Source organism: Muntiacus reevesi, chromosome 6 (genome assembly GCF_963930625.1).
Source record: "Muntiacus reevesi chromosome 6, mMunRee1.1, whole genome shotgun sequence".
Taxonomy (NCBI): domain Eukaryota; kingdom Metazoa; phylum Chordata; class Mammalia; order Artiodactyla; family Cervidae; genus Muntiacus; species Muntiacus reevesi.
The window spans coordinates 105,744,526-105,761,479 of record NC_089254.1 but is presented as its reverse complement, the minus strand read 5'-3'; the positions used below and the strand labels follow the sequence as shown (position 1 = coordinate 105,761,479).

Below are 16,954 nucleotides of genomic sequence, written 5' to 3'. Positions count from 1 at the left end.
GACACTTCCCATGCTATGTAAAGCTTTTCAGAAGCACAGATGATGTCCTGGGGGTTCACATCACACAAACCACTTCATATCCTGCGTTTCCCATTATTAGGGACATTGTACATGTCAATGAATAATAATCTTCAGTGAATTTTTAGTGGCTGTTTATGGCCATTTATATCAAATCCCTAATGTTGAAGAATGAGGCTGTTTCCCATTGTTTCCAAATATAAAGTATTCTGAATCCCTGACACATACAATTTGAACAAAACTGGAGGAGGAAATGGCAACCCACCTCACTATTCTTGCCTGGGAAATGCCGTGGACAAAGGAGCCTGGTGCGCTCCAGTCCGTGGGGTCGCTAAGAGTCGGACAGGACGTTAGTGACTCAGCACATTTCCTTAGGACAGTTAAAAGTTAAAAATCAGTGGGCCAAAGTACCTTTTTGTGTCTATATTTCTAAACTTCCCCAGAAAGATCACAACAAACTGATACCACCTGACTGGCAACCCCAGCTTCCTTCACTCGGGCCAGCGCTGGCTTACGATCATCTCTCTAAAACACTGCCAACCTGATTGGTTTAAAATGTCTTAAATTCTTCATTTCTTTAACAATTAAGAGGTTGACAATTCTCCTACAGGCTTACTGACCTTTTGCATTTCTTTGGTCTGTGAACCAGTTATATCCTCCAGAGCCTTATTCTAAAAATATGGATAAATGTATCTGTATGTAAATATATATATATGAGAAGAGCTGCATACATTTTGAAAAAAATACTTCTATACATTTAGGTTTATTTGATGAAAGCCATGCTTGTTAGGTGAGCAAAACCGGATTAATGTTACGACTCCGGAATAAAAAGTACAAGATGACAGATGTCCAAATACCTTCACTGGCTGCGTGGTTACCTCAAGATGGACTGGGACCATCATCAAGACACTGTGAAAACAATCTGACATTCTTTCTGTCTGATCTGCTTTTCCACGAGCCCGAGTTTCTCTACAGGACAGAGAATCCTGCGGCAGGCGGGCCAGGAGTGTGGCTGCTGCCTGGAACACCGGCCCCGCGGCCACAGCCGCCGCGGAGGAGCCGGCAGGGGGGGACGCCGGCGACCTAGAAGAGTGAGGGCAGCGGCGACTCGACGCCCCAGCTGGCGGGCGCTGAGCAGCGACGGGACCGCATGCCCTGGGGGGCTCTCGGCTCTGCCAGGGGCCCGGGAGCCGCTCTGGGGAGGAGAGTGACCCCACCCCAGTGATGCGAACTGAGTCGCAGACTGTGGCTGCTGCTGTTAAATCATTTCTGTCGTGTCTGACTCTGTGTGACTCCACAGACGGCAGCCCACCCGACTCTTCTGTCCCTGGGATTCTCCAGGCAACAATACTGGAGTGGGTTGCCATTTCCTTCTCCGATGCATGCGTGCAATGCTAAGTCGCTTGTCATCTCCAACTCTGTGCGACCCCACGGACAGCAGCCCACCCGGCTCCTCTGTCCCTGGGATTCTCCAGGCAAGAATACTGGAGCGGGTTGCCATTTCCTTCTCCACGTAGACTGTGGGGACAGAGCTTAACTGCGAATTCGAAATATGATTTCATTCCAACTTGTGGACAGGTAAGCAGCCCAGGCTAGGAAATAGGAATGTCATCCTTCATGTAACTGCCAGGGAAAAAAGGAACTTTGAAATCAGAATAAACTAACTCAGCTCACAGCACCAAAGGGAGGAAAACAGATCCTGTCAAGTGTCTGAGACCGTCTGCAGGCAGAGAGGAAAAAGACAAAGACATCAACATAGAAGTTTAAACTGACTCCAAGGGAAGCTAAAATTGTGATTCGAGGTGAACAATGACTTCAGGAAAAAAAGAATGACTTGGAAGTGAGAAGCAGGAAGACCGGGGGCCTAGCAAAACCAACAAACTTAACCAGGTGGCCTGCTGGCTAGACGAGCCATGACCGGCTGCTCCCGGGTACGCCATGGGGGTCCCCCCATCACACCGCACCCCCTGCCCGAAGTCAGGACCCATGCCTGCTCTCTGAGCATGGAAACACAGTGGCGTCAAGAAGCTCAAACAGGAAGCTTCCCTGGTGGCTTAGTGGTAAAGAATCCACCTGCCAATGCGGGGAACACGGGTTCAATCCCTGGTCCGGGAAGATTCTGCATGCTTCAGAGCAGCTACTACTGAAGCCCGAGCTCCCCAACAACACCGCACCCAGAGAGCAGCCCCCGCACGGCACAACCGGGGAAAAGCCTATGCAGCAGTGAAGACCCAGCACAGCCCTAAACTAACGAATTATTTTGAAAAACAAAGAAAGAAACCAAATAGGAAACTTCACTACCCATTTCAAGTTCAAAAGAAAGGAAATCTACTATTATTTACCCACCGGCATAGAACGTACTCCTATATTTTACTCCAAAAAGAAAAAACAAAAAAAAGTTGCTGCACTGTACTCTACACACCCAAGACGGAAAATCGGACTTGCTAACCGCCATCCAGCGGGGAGCCAGGGCGAACTTTAAGGAGAAAAGAGAAGCCTTTCTGAATGGCTGGGAACAAAGTTATTAATAACTGAACTAGATCTTTCTGACTCAGGTGCTCTGGAACCTTATCCGCCACCCCCCTTTCCTCAAGTTGCCTTCTCTTCCTTTTGCTACTCTGAGTTGAGAAATCAAAAAAAACATTTACGCTGTATAATAGACCAACTTCTTGTTATAGCCCCAGGGAGTGCCAGTGGTTGCTAAAGGCTCTAGGAACACTAGTTGCACTTCCAGAAGTTGGTTACTTTTCTCTAGAAAATGTGTCACAGTGTTTCTTGAAGATAAACAGAGGGTAAAGATCTCGCTGTGAGCTGCTGTCTACAGTGAGATGGAGAAAGGACCCCTCCTCCTTCTCCCGGCCAGGCCTCCTGCACCGGCCCTGGTCTGACTGCAGCAGGGAGAAGCAGTCTGCTCCCTCTCCCCAGGACCCAAAGTACCTCCCAGCCTGAAACACAACCTCACAAGCCAGCATTAGAACATCCGTCACTGGACACCAGCCCTGGGAGATTATCTTAAAGGGCGATGCAGCCGAGTGGTTACACGGAGGCTGAATGTACACTCGAAAGAGAAAGTTCTACAAACACTGTTATGTAAACTGAGGCTGAGATAGAACCATGGTACGGCGACAGTTTCCAAAAGCTGTGTGTAAATGACTGGAATGGAAGTGAAGATGCGTTCTAGAAAAGTGTGCCAGATGACTTGAGCTCCTCTATACTGGAAAATAACACTGATGTTAAAGAATGCAGGTGAAGGAGGCAGCAGAATTTTATGACTTTCAGTAATTCAATTAAAAAACACAAGTAGACATTCTCTTTCGTCTATATCCTAAAAGTTAATCTTTAAGGGTTGATCAGACTCTTTTGGAACTTCCTAAGGAAAATACAGAAAATATTTTGAGAACTATGGCTCATTCACATACAGAATCTGAAGGCCACAGAGTGGATAAAGGCAGTTTCTAGAGTCAGGCTACCAAGAATTTCAGATGAGCGTCATCACTGCCCAGTGGTTGCTATAACAACTAGGCAAGTTACCCAAGCTTTGGGAGTCTGGTTTCCGACAGCACTGCAGGAGGGTTACTACCACCAGCCCTCGTGGGTGACTGATATAAGCCTCCAACCAGATGTAGATGGTTCCCAGCACGGTGTCTGATACCCAGGACTCAAATGGCAGCTCTGATTTCACAAATACCTAAGGAATTAATGTCAAGTTCAGAATCTCCAATCTCTTTTTTGTGGGGGGAGAGGAGAAGTAGAAAAGAACAGTTTTATTGCTTTGCCAGCAAAGTGGGGCACGGTGGGCTCACGCCCTCACAACCCAGGAGGGTTTGGTGAGCAGTTTTACAGCAACAGTTCAAGAGTGGCAGATTCTCCACTCTTAATAAATGTACTAAATAAATGAAACTATTATCTTCTCAGACACAACTGGAAGAATCTTACTCAAGAGTTATTCCTGAAAAAAAAAATTAAAATGGAAAGCATCAAAACGACAAACTGTATTTATAGAATAAAAGAATTTAGTAATTGCAGCAAGCAGAGGAAGAGAAACAGTCCTAAGACCAAAACATTATGCTGAACAAGGACCAATCTGGGCTGGTCAAAAATGAAAACTAATAAGTTCCCTGGAGACAAACCAGCAACTAAATTTTCATCGTTTCTATTCTAGCGCTCCCCTGCTGTTGGCATGCAGAAATCCAACCAAGGGCCTTGTTTCATCACTGGAATCACCATCTTTAGCTCTAGGACTTAAAGAATTAAACAAAATAACCAATCAAAAAAAAAAAAAACACAAAAAAGCCAAAAACCACACCTCAAAAACCTCCACCACAAAAGCTGCCACACCTAGCAAGCCACAGCCTTCTTGAAGGGATCAATATCCTCTCATTTGTAAAGATTATGGCCTCCTTAAAAGTGTTCGACATGTCACTTGACCCAATAATTCCACTCCTATATATACACGTGTTTTTTTTAATACATCTGCACAAAACACAAAAACTCACACACAATATTTATAATATGGTTCCTAACAGCCAGATACCCATCACTGACAGATGAATAAACAAAATATGGAATATGCATCAAATTCAGCTGTAAAAAGGAATGATGTCCTGACACGTGCTGCAACAAGAATGAGGCCTGGAAACATTATGCTAAGTGAAAGAAGCCAGACACAAAAGGCCACACACTGTGGGATTCCATTTATGTAAAATGTCCAGAATAGGCAAAATCATAGAAACAGAAAGTAGGTTAGCAGTTGCCAGGAACTGGGGGGGAGGACAGAATGGGAAGTGACTAGCAAGGGTGCACAGTTAGCTGCTCTGGGGGTGATGAAAAGCCTCTAAATTTAGACAGCGGTTACGGTTGCACAATGTGTGAGTACACCTAAAACTGCTGCATTGGACCCTTAAAAAGGGTGGATTTTATGGGTATGTGAATTATAACTCAATAAAACAGCTATTTGTTGAAGTATTCTACAGTGTAAGTATATATGTATTTATGAAAATTGGTCTATGCCCACAATAAGTGTTCATTTTAGAGACAGACATATAGTTTCATACCTATTCAAATTAATGTTAAACTTTTTTAAAACCATAAAATATTAGCATAGTTGAGGGCCTCCTGGACTATCACATAACCAAGTTTGATAATCACTGATACACATTAAAGCTTTAAACTTAAATCTGCCCTGAAGTGACAACTTTAAACTCCTAAAATGAGCAAATCAGTAGCAACCCGCCCTTTGGTGAGCGAGCTTCAACTGCAATTTCTGATATTTGAATGGACTCGAGAAATTCTACAAGTTAGGTAGTAAGTACGCCTTGGTGTACACACACACAGCCATCTCTTGGCACCTGTGGGGGTCAGGTTCCAGGACCACCCCACCTTCCCAGGCCAGAAGCTGTGGGCGCTCAAGTCCCTCATATAAAATGGCCAGTCCAGCTGGAGTTCTGCCTCCGTGGATCAGGAGGGCCAACTGCACACACCAGACAACACAACCTTCTAGCACGCGGCAGTGCCTCGCACCTGTCAGGGACCACACAGAGCGAACCACCTGGACGCCGTGTTGTAAAACAAGGCCACAACAATTAGCTTTTGCTCCATGTGGTGACCCTTTCACATGGGAGTCGCAAGCCTGTCCCATGAAGGACCAGATGGTGAATATTTTGGGCTTTGTGGACCAGACCACTTCTGACGCAAGCTCTTCCACCCTGACCCGCGGCGTGAGGGCAGCCCCAGACAATACAGAAACCCAAGCCCCCAGCGGTACGCAGCGCCCTGCCACAGAACTTCCCGCCCTGGTCGAAGTGATTACCTACTGCGTGCTCAGAACACGGGTACCACGACTAATGACTTCAAACGGAATCAGCCATGAGCCACGAGAGGCTCCTGGGCTGAAGAGCACTGCTTTAGACCACCAAGCGGCCACTTTCACCTCTGTTCATAAACGCAGACAGAGTAAATGAGTTAACTCTGAAGGTTAAAAACCGACCTTACTGATTCTATCCTAGGAGGACTGCAGAGAGAACACGACGTAACATCCCTAACGCACCCCAGGTGGGCCCAGCAAAGGCTCCCGCCCCGGGCGCACGGGCCGGCGGCGGATACGTGTAGAGCTCCATGTATCTGGACTTGGCCATACTCTGCCTGGTGTACACCTGTTGGATGCCGGCTCTGAGGTCATCCCAGATCTGGTCGAGGCCGATCTGCTTCAGTCCATGCGGGTTCTGACTCCGGTTGGATGACATGGTGAGTAAGATTCTCAAGTCGTCCAGTGCAGCGATCCTTGGTCAAGGTTCAGCTAATTCTCCATCAGATGAAAATATACAGTTATCATTCCAAAGTTATTCACAGCGGCTCAGAAACGATGTCTTTTGAATGGAGAGAATGAAATCTCATCGCAGGCCAACCTGAAGAAGAAATAAAGGGAACTGATTAGGCGGGGGTAGCGTGAGAGGATGCTGGCCACACGCTGAGAGCAACACTGGGTCTGCAGGCCCCGGCAGGCGCCTCTGCACTCTGATCCAGAGATTCTTTCTCTTTCTATGTGACGACACTTTCATAGTACATGGTCTGTGTGATACGCGTACATAGACGCTTAGTTCAAAATCATTATGTTTATTAGAGTGCACCGAGAAGAGCTGGTAAAACTTACACACAAGCACAACTAACATGCTGTTTTGCTGGTCTTCAAAAGGCATCACAACTTAAACTACATTACTTGACCTACATAACAGTTAGACAAACTCAAAGGAAAAAAGGCAAAGGAAACATCCAGAAAGAGCAACACAAACAGCTAACAAAAAAGCCAATATTCAATCTCACCAGTTACCTGTGAATTTAAAAAAAAAAATTCACTTAGCATCTGGCAAAATACAAATGGTGGTGAGGCTGAAAGTGAGGGGGAATGGTCACTTCTTTTGGGGGGAGGAGGGGCAGTGGGCAGCTTGCGAGATCATACTTGCTGCACCAGGGACTGAAATCTGGACCCCGACAGTGAAAGCACCAAGTCCTAACCACTGGACTGCCAGTGAATCCCCAGTCACTCCTTTTTAAGAAGGGAATTGGGCAAGAACTAGCAACATTTAAAATGTACTCTGAATTTAGGGAGACCTGGGTTTGAACCTTAGCTCCACACCTACAGATATATGGTCATGGGCAAGTGACTTCTCACTGCTCAAAGTCTCAATTTCCTAGTCTGCACAATAGATGCAGGTCTATCCAACACACAGTAAACACTTGACGAGGGGCGAAGTGAAGTGAAGTGAAAGTCGCTCAGTCGTGTCTGACTCTTTGCAACTCCATGGACTATACAGCCCATGGAATTCTCTAGGCCAAAATACTGGAGTGGGTAGCCTTTCACTTCTCCAGGAGATCTCCTCCAACCCAGGAATGGAACCCAGGTCTCCTGCATTGCAGACAGATTCTTTACCAGTTGAGCCACCATGGAGGCCTGCGAACACTTAAGGGAAGTAGCCTATCCCTTCTCCAGTGGAACTTCCCGACCCAGGAATCAAAGCTGGGTCTCCTGCAACACAGACAGATCCTTTACCAACGGAGCTATCAGGGTTGACAAGTGGTAATGGCTATTATCTCTAAGTGTATGAAGCGACTGCAAAATACAATTTATAATGCCTCAGGATTATGGATCCACAGATAAAGAACGTTAGCTATCCAATATTGTGTTAAGTCAGTACTTTCCAATATAAAACATTACAGATGTACTTCAAGGAATGTCTATGCATATTACATCAAAATTCGGTGGTTTTTAAACAAGTACTTCTGGTGTAAAACTAGGAAACAGCGAATTACTTCAATGGCTCCAGAAAATAAATGCCGGGAGGTACATGGTACCTGGAATACTAAGAATGGGTATCACAGCTTGCGAGGGATTCAGTGCACCCAGCACCTCAGTGGCTACACGGCGCTCTGCAGGCTAAGGCACATTTAAGGACAGTGGCAGCCACACGAGTGGACAGTGCCTGAACTTCTGAAGCCTAAATCAACTCTGATATTTGTAACCTAAGCTAGGGGCTTAATATTTTATGAAACCACAACATCATTCCTAATCTTAAAAACACTTTATGTCATACATCCAAATAGGTACGTCCAAAAGTGAAACATAAAAATGTCTAACACAAGCATGAATCCTCTTAGCTTTAAGAAACTTGACACCTCAGCAACCACTTTGCAAATGTTTCCTGACTTCAATCTGCCTTTTCTTGAGCTTGCGGGGTACATGCCATCACCCCACTTGAGAGGAGCTGGGGTGTTCTGGATTCGTACTGAGACTGAGGGGGCCAGGGCAAACAACCTCTAAAAGAATGACCCAGCCCAGGCCACGACACAAACTGGTCAGCAGCAGCTCGGGCCAGGACGGCGGGCGGCTGACTTCCACTAGACCGCGGGTCTCGGGGCACACTCGCTGCAACACCTCAGCACACTGCGTGACACATCCACAGGCACCGAGACAGCTCCACGGACCACCAGAAAAGGCCAAAAAGTGGGCGGTGGCCCAGTTTCTGGAAATCCTCACCCCTTCTCCAAAATAGCTGAATTTCGCCTCCCACTGGGCCTTGGTGTGCACAAGACGTCACATGCTAGAAAGGTTAGGGGAACACACACCAGCCACAGCAAACACCCTCTTCCGACACCACAAAAGATGACTCCACACATGGACACCACCAGACGGTCAATACCGAAATCAGACTGATTTTATTTTCTGCAGCTGAAGATGGAAAAGCTCTATACAGTCAGCAAAAACAAGATCAGGAGTTGACTGTGGCTCAGATCATGAACTCCTTATTGCAAAATACAGACTTGAATTGAAGAAAGTAGAGAAAACTACTAGACCATTCAGGTATGACCTTAATCAAATCCCTTACAATTATACAGCAGAAGTGACAAAGAAATTAAAGGGATTAGATCTGATAGACAGAATGCCTGAAGAACTATGGATGATGACTGTGACAGTGTATAGGAGGCAGTGATCAAGACCATCCCCAAGAAAAAGAAATGCAAAAAGACAAAATGGTTGTCTGAGAAGGCCTTACAAATAGCTGAGAAAAGAAGAGAAAGGCAAATGACAAAAGAAAAGATACAACCATCTGAATGCAGAGTTCCAAAGAATAGCAAGGAAAGGTAAGAAAGCCTTCCTCAGTGATCAGTGCAAACAAATAAGAGGAAAACTACAGAATGGGAAAGACTAGAGATCTCGTCAAGAAAATTAGAGATACCAAGGGAACTTTTCATACAAAGATGGGCTCAATAAAGGACAGAAACAGTATGGACCTGACAGAAGCAGATGATATTAAGAAGAGGTGGCAAGAATACACAGAAGAATAGACTCCTCTGGGGTCCACTGGCTAAGACACTGAGCTCGGAATGCAGGGGGCCTGGGTTCAATCCCTGGCCAGGGAACTAGATCCCACATGCCACTACAACCCAGAGGAGCCAAATAAAAAACTAAAAAAAAAAAAAAAAGAATATATATATATATATATATATATATATACACAGAAGAACTGTACAAAAATGGTCTTATAAATAACCTCGATGGTGTTATCATTCACCTAGAGCCAGACATCATGGAGTGTGAAGTCAAGTGGCCCTTAGGAAGTATTACTACAAACAAAGCTAGTGGAGGTGATGGAATTCCAGTTGAGCTATTTCAAATCCTAAAAGATGATGCTGTGAAAGTGCTGCACTCAATAGGCCAACAAATTTGGAAAACTCAGCAGCGGCCACAGGACTGGAAAAGATTAGTTTTCATTTCAATCCCAAAGAAGGGCAGTGCCAAAGAATGTTCATACTACCACACAATTGCACTCATTTCACATGCTAGCAAGGTAACGTTCAAAATTCTTCAAAATAGGCTTCAACAATATGTGAATCAAGACCTTCCAGATGTAGAAGCCGGATTTCAAAAAGGCAGAGGAACCAGAGATCAAATTGCCAACATTCACTGGACCATAGAAAAAGCAAGAGAATTCCAGAAAAACATCTACTTCTACTTCATTAACTACGCTAAAGCCTTTGACTGTGTGAATCACAACAAACTGTGGAGAATTCTGAAAGAGATGGGGATACCAGACCACCTTACCTGCCTCCTGAGAAACCTGTATGCAGGTCAAGAAGCAACAGTCAGAACTGGACATGGAACAAACTGGTTCAAAATTGGGAAGGAAAGGAGCATATCAAGGCTGTCTACTGTCACCCTGCTTATTTAACTTATATGCAGAGTACATCATGCGAAATGCCAGACTGGATGAAGCTCAAGCTGGAATCAAGATTGCTGGGAGAAATATCAATAACCTCACATATGCAGATGAACCCACCCTTATGGCAGAAAGCAAAGAGGAACTAAAGAGCCTCTTGATGAAGGTGAAAAAGCTGGCTTAAAACTCAACTTTCAAAAAACTAAACATGGCATCTGGTCCCATCACTTCATAGTAAACAGACGGGGAAACAATGGAAACAGTGACAGATTTTATTTCTTGGGCTCCAAAATCACTGTGGACGGTGACTGCAGCCATGAAATTAAAAGACGCTTCTTGGAAGGAAAGATATGACCAACCTAGACAGCACATTAAAAAGCAGAGACATTACTTTGCCAACAAAGGTCTATAAACTTAAAGCTGTGGTTTTTCCAGTACTCATGTGTGGATGTGAGAGTTGGACCATAAAGAAAGCTAAGCGCCAAAGAATTGATGCTTTTGAACTGTGGTATTAGAGAAGACTCTTGAGAGTCCCCGGGACTGCAAGGAGATCAAATCAGTCAATCCTAAAGGAAATCAACCCTGAACGTTCATTGCAAGGACCGATGCTAAAGCTCTAATACTTTGGCTACCTGATGTGAAGAGCTGACTCGTTGGAAAAGGGCCGGATACTGGGAAAGATTGAAGGCAGGAGGAGAAAGGGGTGACAGAGCATGAGATGGTTGGATGGCATCACCGACTTAACAGACGTGAGTTTGAGCAAACTTTTGGAGGTAGTGAAGGACAGGGAAGCCTGGTGTGCTGGAGTCCATGGGGTCACAGAGTTGGACAGGACTGAGAGACTCAACAAAAATAACAAGGCACTTATCATCCTGCCTCACTTCCACCCCAGGGGCAAGTTTAATGAGGTACACCGAATAAAATGGTCAGTGATTTTCCCCCACATGACCTCCTTGTCCTCGTTCAACGTCAGCACCCCAAGGTGCTCTTTCTTTCTCCTATTGTACATCTGATTCCAGTTATGAGTCTTACTGTATCAGAGTAACTGGTATTCCAAGATCAAACACAGTCTCTCATGTTAAAATATCAAGTCTACTTTATTACACACATTTTCTGTCTAGTTCTACGTGTGGGAATCTGGTGCCACAGCCAAATCTCAGCTCATGCGGTGAAAATTCAGCAAAGTATCTTACTTTTGCTTTTAGGTGCTTTATTGTTTTCCCTTTCAAATGAGTCATTCCCATTTCCTAGTTGTCCTCACTGAGTATCCAAAATTTACACAGTTCACAAAAATCCACATGCCGTTACCGACTTAACTGAGAAGCTGAAAGACTCTAACCTTATCTTATATTTTTAATACCCCCCAGACAGTCTCCCGTTTATACATTTAACATTTATCACTTATACTACAACAGAGAAAGCTAAAACTACATCTGAAAGGAAATGTTAAAAATAAGAACATCAGAGAAATGTCTTCAAAATCAGGCCGTGTGCTGAGAGCAGCTGACCTGCTGGTCACAGGCTGGGCTCCCCGGAGCAAACGCGGGGACAGAGTCTGGGTGAACGGCGAGGTGGCCCCGCCCGGGAGGCAGCTGGGCGCCCAGCGCTGCCTGGACTGACACACGGGGCAGCGCAGTCTGAGCTGCTGCTCCTGGGGGCTCAGTGCCCGCAAGTGCACCGGGCGGGGAGGTCAGAGAGGACCTTACAGCGGGAGGCCCCCGGGAGTCCAGCCCCTCCCTGAAGGGGCACGTGGGTGGGGTCCGAATGGACAGGGGGTGCTCTGGTCATGGAGTTCCCACCTTGGGGTGGGCTCGAGGGGCTGTGTTTGGATTTCATCTGCTTATGTATCCCTCCTGAATATTCACTGGAAGGACTGATGCTGAAGCTGAAACTCCAATACTTTGGCCACCTGATGGAAAGAGCGGACTCACTGGAAAAGACCCTGATGCTGGGGAAGATTGAGGGCAGGAGGAGAAGGGGACGAGAGAGGATGAGATGGTTGGATGGCATCACCGACGAGATGGACATGAGTTTGAGCAAGCTCCAGGAGTTGGTGATGGATAGGGAAGCCTGGCGTGCTGCAGACCATGGGGTCACAAAGAGTCAGACACGACTGAGCGACGGAACTGAACTGACTGGATACATCCCTCAATGTTTGATAGTGAACTGATTGGAATAAAAATTCAATAACACGAGTGCCCATAAAAGATTGACTTATCTGCCAGTATGGAATTTTCAGGAATAAAACCACTTTACAAACCACCTGCCCTTCATCCCATAACCAGGCCATCAAAAACTATCAATAACCTCAGGCGGATCTCATGAAAAGTCAGAGGCTGACATGGTTTTGGGGTAAGGGATAAAAATACTTTACTAATAATTCACATCCCACAGCCATAAAACTTAGAATGTCCAAAAAGCCAGGAGATACTAAAAACAAAAAACACAACTAAACCAAATATACACTTAGAAAGTCGGGCAAAAGCACTGTTACACTGACTCCTTGGCATCACAGGGTTTCTAACCGTGGTCACAAACATCCAGGAGGAACACTCAAGTTTTCAGACGGAGAAACTGCAGATTGGCTACTTTCACTGGATGCCCAGGAAACCAAGGCACAAATGCAACCAACCCAGGGCAGGGACCGGTGGGCAGAGCCTGCTGTCCCATCCCACCCCAGCCCTGGCCTCAGAAGCCTGGGCCAGTCACAGCGCTGCTCACTGCACCCTTCCCTCTCCCAGCGAAGTTAGGATAAGGTAGGGGAACTCAAAATAAAGATGTCTAAGAGGAGAAGGGAGGTTGGGTATTCAAGGACTTGCCTCAAGAAAGAGACTTGTTCCAAAGGGATACGAAAGCCATTGGAATCAGTATTAAAACAAGTGTTCTAACACTTCAAACTGTGAACTAATCAAACAGTCTATTTCTCAAGATTAATGGTGCATAAGATTTTTTCGTTGAATACAAGCATGAACTAACCAAACGACCTCCAAGAATCCTAAGAGCTACATCCTCTTTGATATTAGTAACTCAGTTTCATTAGTAAGGAAAGGGCTTTCTTAAAAGACCACTTATGACAGATGTCTGTAGACACTAACCGGAGCATCAGCTGAACAGATCATCCAACGAATCTGGGGAAATGATAGCTTTACTGAAGCTAAATATTTTGCTTGCTACAAGAGTTCAGAGGCCTTAATAAGTGAACATCTCTTATGAATTCCTGTCATGAAAACAGCATAAAACATCTCCCACTCAAACTGACTTGGCTAGAGCATCTTTTTCCCTGAATACATCTCAGGTCTGGATTTTCAAGAAAACACTAACGTTTCAAGAAAACACATTAAAAAAAAAAAAAAAGGAAATCTGGGCTGATCCCTATAGAGACCTAACTTTCTTGGGATCAACCATGCATTGTTCTACAACTTTCTTAACTTAATGAGATAAACCTCACTCGCTTAACGAAATATGCCTCACTGGTTTGGAAGCGTAAAATATCCCACTGTTCATCACCCTAGCATCCAGCTCAGAGCTCCCGGTGCTGAGTTTAAACAGCTGTACTGCTGTAAAAGGGCAGCACAGAACCCTATGGATTCTTCTCTGTGATGTGTGTGACAAACGCCCACGTGCAGCTACACGATAAAGGGACCGTGGGCTGTCTATGAGGGCAGAACATGACAGAGTGGACAGACTGGCTCTCGGACGCAGGGAGGCTGAGGTGCTTGTGACCCGTCCTCGGAGGCTGGACTGTGGAGGCTCATCTCTGACGGGCACTAGAGAGCGGGAACCACCATCAATCACAGAGAGAGGCCCAACCGGAAGCCTGAGGAACATTTAGAGACAGATCAGATGGTGGGGAACCAACGGAGTTTGCACCTGCAAAGTCACAGCCAAAAACAACAAGACCAATGCTGGAGGCCAGAAAAGGGCACGGCTGTCTGGGACTCACAGTCGCTGCATTTACTTCTTGTATGATCTTTGGTAAATCACTTAACATCTATGAGGGTCCTGGCTGAAAGTGGCAACACGGTGTGTGATAAATGTGAGCTATTAGTTTCATCATAATGACAGTATCTGAAATGTAGCTTCTGACCTTAGTTCTATCTAAGACACTGGGGACCCGAGCAAGGCAGGTGTTACCATGGTTTTAACAGGAGGAATCAAACTGGAGTGGGTTGAGAGAGACAGCAACAGACGTGAGATTAATCTCCAAAATACACAAACAGCTCCTGCAGCTCAATATGAAAAAAACAAACAACCCAATAAAAAAATGAGTAGAAGACCTAAATAGACATTAGACCTTTCTCTAAAGAATACACACAGATGGTCAACAAACACATAAAAAGATGCTCAATATATCACTAATTATGAGAGAAATGCAAAACAAAACTATACACCTGACACTGGTCAGAATGGCCATCATCAAAAAATCTGCAAACAGGAAGTGCTGGAGGGAATGTGGAGAGAAGGGAACCCTGCTTCGCTGCTGGTGGGAAGGTAAACTGGTACTGCCACTATGGAAAACAGTACCAGAGGTTCCTTCAAAAACTAAAAGTAGAACTACTATGTGACCCAGCAATGCCATTCCTGGGGGCATACCTGGAGACAACCAACATTCAAAAACATGTGAACCCCAACGTCCACTGCGAACTATGTACAACATCCAGGACATGGAAGCAACCTAAACGTCCGTCCACAGAGGAACGGATAAAGGTGTACATACACACAATGGAACATTACTCAGCCCTAAAAAGAAGTGAAACAGTGCCACTGCAGACACGTGGAAAACCCTAGAGACTGCCATAGAGAGTGAAGTTAGAAAAACAAGTATTACTTAATATTGCTTATATGTGGAATACAGGAAGAAAAAAAACAGTACAGATGAACTTATTTGCAAAGCAGAGACACAGATCTAGAGAATACTTGGAGCGACTGAGATGAGAAAGGGGGAGCGGGATGGGCTGGGGGATTAGGGCTGACAGAACACAGGACTGCGCAGAAAACAGACAGCTGATGGGAACCTGCTGAAAGACACGGGGCGCTCTCCTCGCTGCTCTGTGACCCGAGAGGGAAGGAAATCCCGGCAGAGGGGACATGTGTGTGTGTGCTGCGGGCACTGTGCCACACCGCAGACACACAAACTGCAGGGCAACTCCTCTCCGATCACAGCTTAAAAAGAAACGCAGACTCTCCAGGCATGCCGGCCCTGAAGGCGTGAAGAGGCTGCCCGGGACGCGTTCCTCGCGGGGAGGGCCGGCCGCAGTGAGAGGCGGCGGCACCGGGAACCATCACCGGGAAGGGCGCTGCGCGCGGGGACCGAGGCGCCGCTGCGGGGCGGCCGGGCGGGCAGCACCCAGAGCCGCGCGCCTTCACGGGAGCCCGGGGAGGACGTAGGGGTCCCGCAACGGCTCCAGCGCGGCTTTCGGAGCGCAGCCTCTGAGGAGGAGCCGGAGGCTGGAGAGGCGTCCGAGGAGTTCCCGGGAACAGGATTCCAGAAGGTTGCAGGAAGAACTGAGGCGGGGAGAGGAGCGAGGGCGAGGGGGGCTGGGGGCTGGGTGCCTGGGGACGGGCTGGGGCGTCAGCGATGGGGGGGGGGGGTGGGGACCGGGGGTTCGTCTCTGCTTTCAGGGGTGGCCTCCACTTTACCCGGCCGGCCGGGCCCCTGAGCTGGAGAGGGCCACCCGTTTCACTGCGTCTCACCAGCTGGGCTGCCTGACTTCTCCGAACACCTTACTTCCCTGCCCCAACCAGCTCTAAGTACAAAACAGACAGGAACATTAATTCAGACCTTAATGAACCTACATTTCTACTCTAGGGGAGGAGCCCACACATTTAAAAGTAATAAAAGAACTGTGTCCCCTGCTCAGTTTCACCTCAAATATTAAAAAAAAAAGAAAATCCAGATACCACTGGTCATAGTAGTTGCCTCTGTTCCTGTAAATTAAGACCAAACGCATTTAGCAGATGCTTTTGCACAAGCCAGTGTAGAACAGTGTTCAATAAACAAAGCAAAAATAATGCAGATCAGAGTGGTAACAGGAATACATGACACACGGCAGAAAGACCACAACTGTGTCGACGGTTAGGTGACTGCTTGTGAAAAATGTAAAAAAAAAAAAAAAAAAATCAAAACAAAGCATGGATTTAAGCTGCTACAGTATCTTTTAAAAATAATCATTATTAGAGTTAATGAAAATACAGTCAAAATTCACTGTTAAAGAAAAAACAAGGCTAAATTTGGCTTTTCTAGTTTAATAACACTAAATCTGATTAAAATCTGAAATGATCCTGAGTACTGCTTAGTAATTACTTATTTTCTAACAACTAGTTAACAGCACACAGAGTCCCTGGCTCCCACCTGCAGTGTGGCAGGTAAGAAATGAAACAGATGGTAAAACAATGATTCACACCGAGAAGAATGTTCGCCGGCGCCCTCCTGGAAACGCATGCAAGCTCACCACGAGGAGAAGTCACAAATAAGCTGCCGGACAGTCGCACAGCACACCAGACACAAGTGTGTCCACTCTGGCCACTTCTTCCAACACGATGAATTTCCCGAAGAGTCCCGCGGGGAAAGCGACAGGGGAATACATACGAAATGATACCATTATATTTGAGAGTAACAACACACAGAACACAGGACAGAGGGTCCGGGCTTCGCTGACAGCCTGGAACGCAGGCTCAGAGCTGTGTGAGGCGCCGGCCTCGGGGTTTACTGGCTCCTGTTTAAA

The 16,954-nt window shown here is 46.2% G+C and overlaps 1 protein-coding gene across 2 annotated transcripts in view; it reads right to left on the bottom strand.

The window, feature by feature from the left end:
• The window catches only part of CUL1 (cullin 1), an 88,526-nt gene that overhangs the window by 47,043 nt on the left and 24,529 nt on the right, over nt 1-16,954 (bottom strand). For both annotated transcript variants that reach the window (XM_065939329.1, XM_065939328.1), the window contains exon 2: nt 6,121-6,422. In XM_065939329.1, coding sequence (XP_065795401.1) covers nt 6,121-6,260 — 140 coding nt within the window. In that variant the 5' untranslated portion in view covers nt 6,261-6,422. The remainder of the gene's footprint in view (nt 1-6,120; nt 6,423-16,954) is intronic.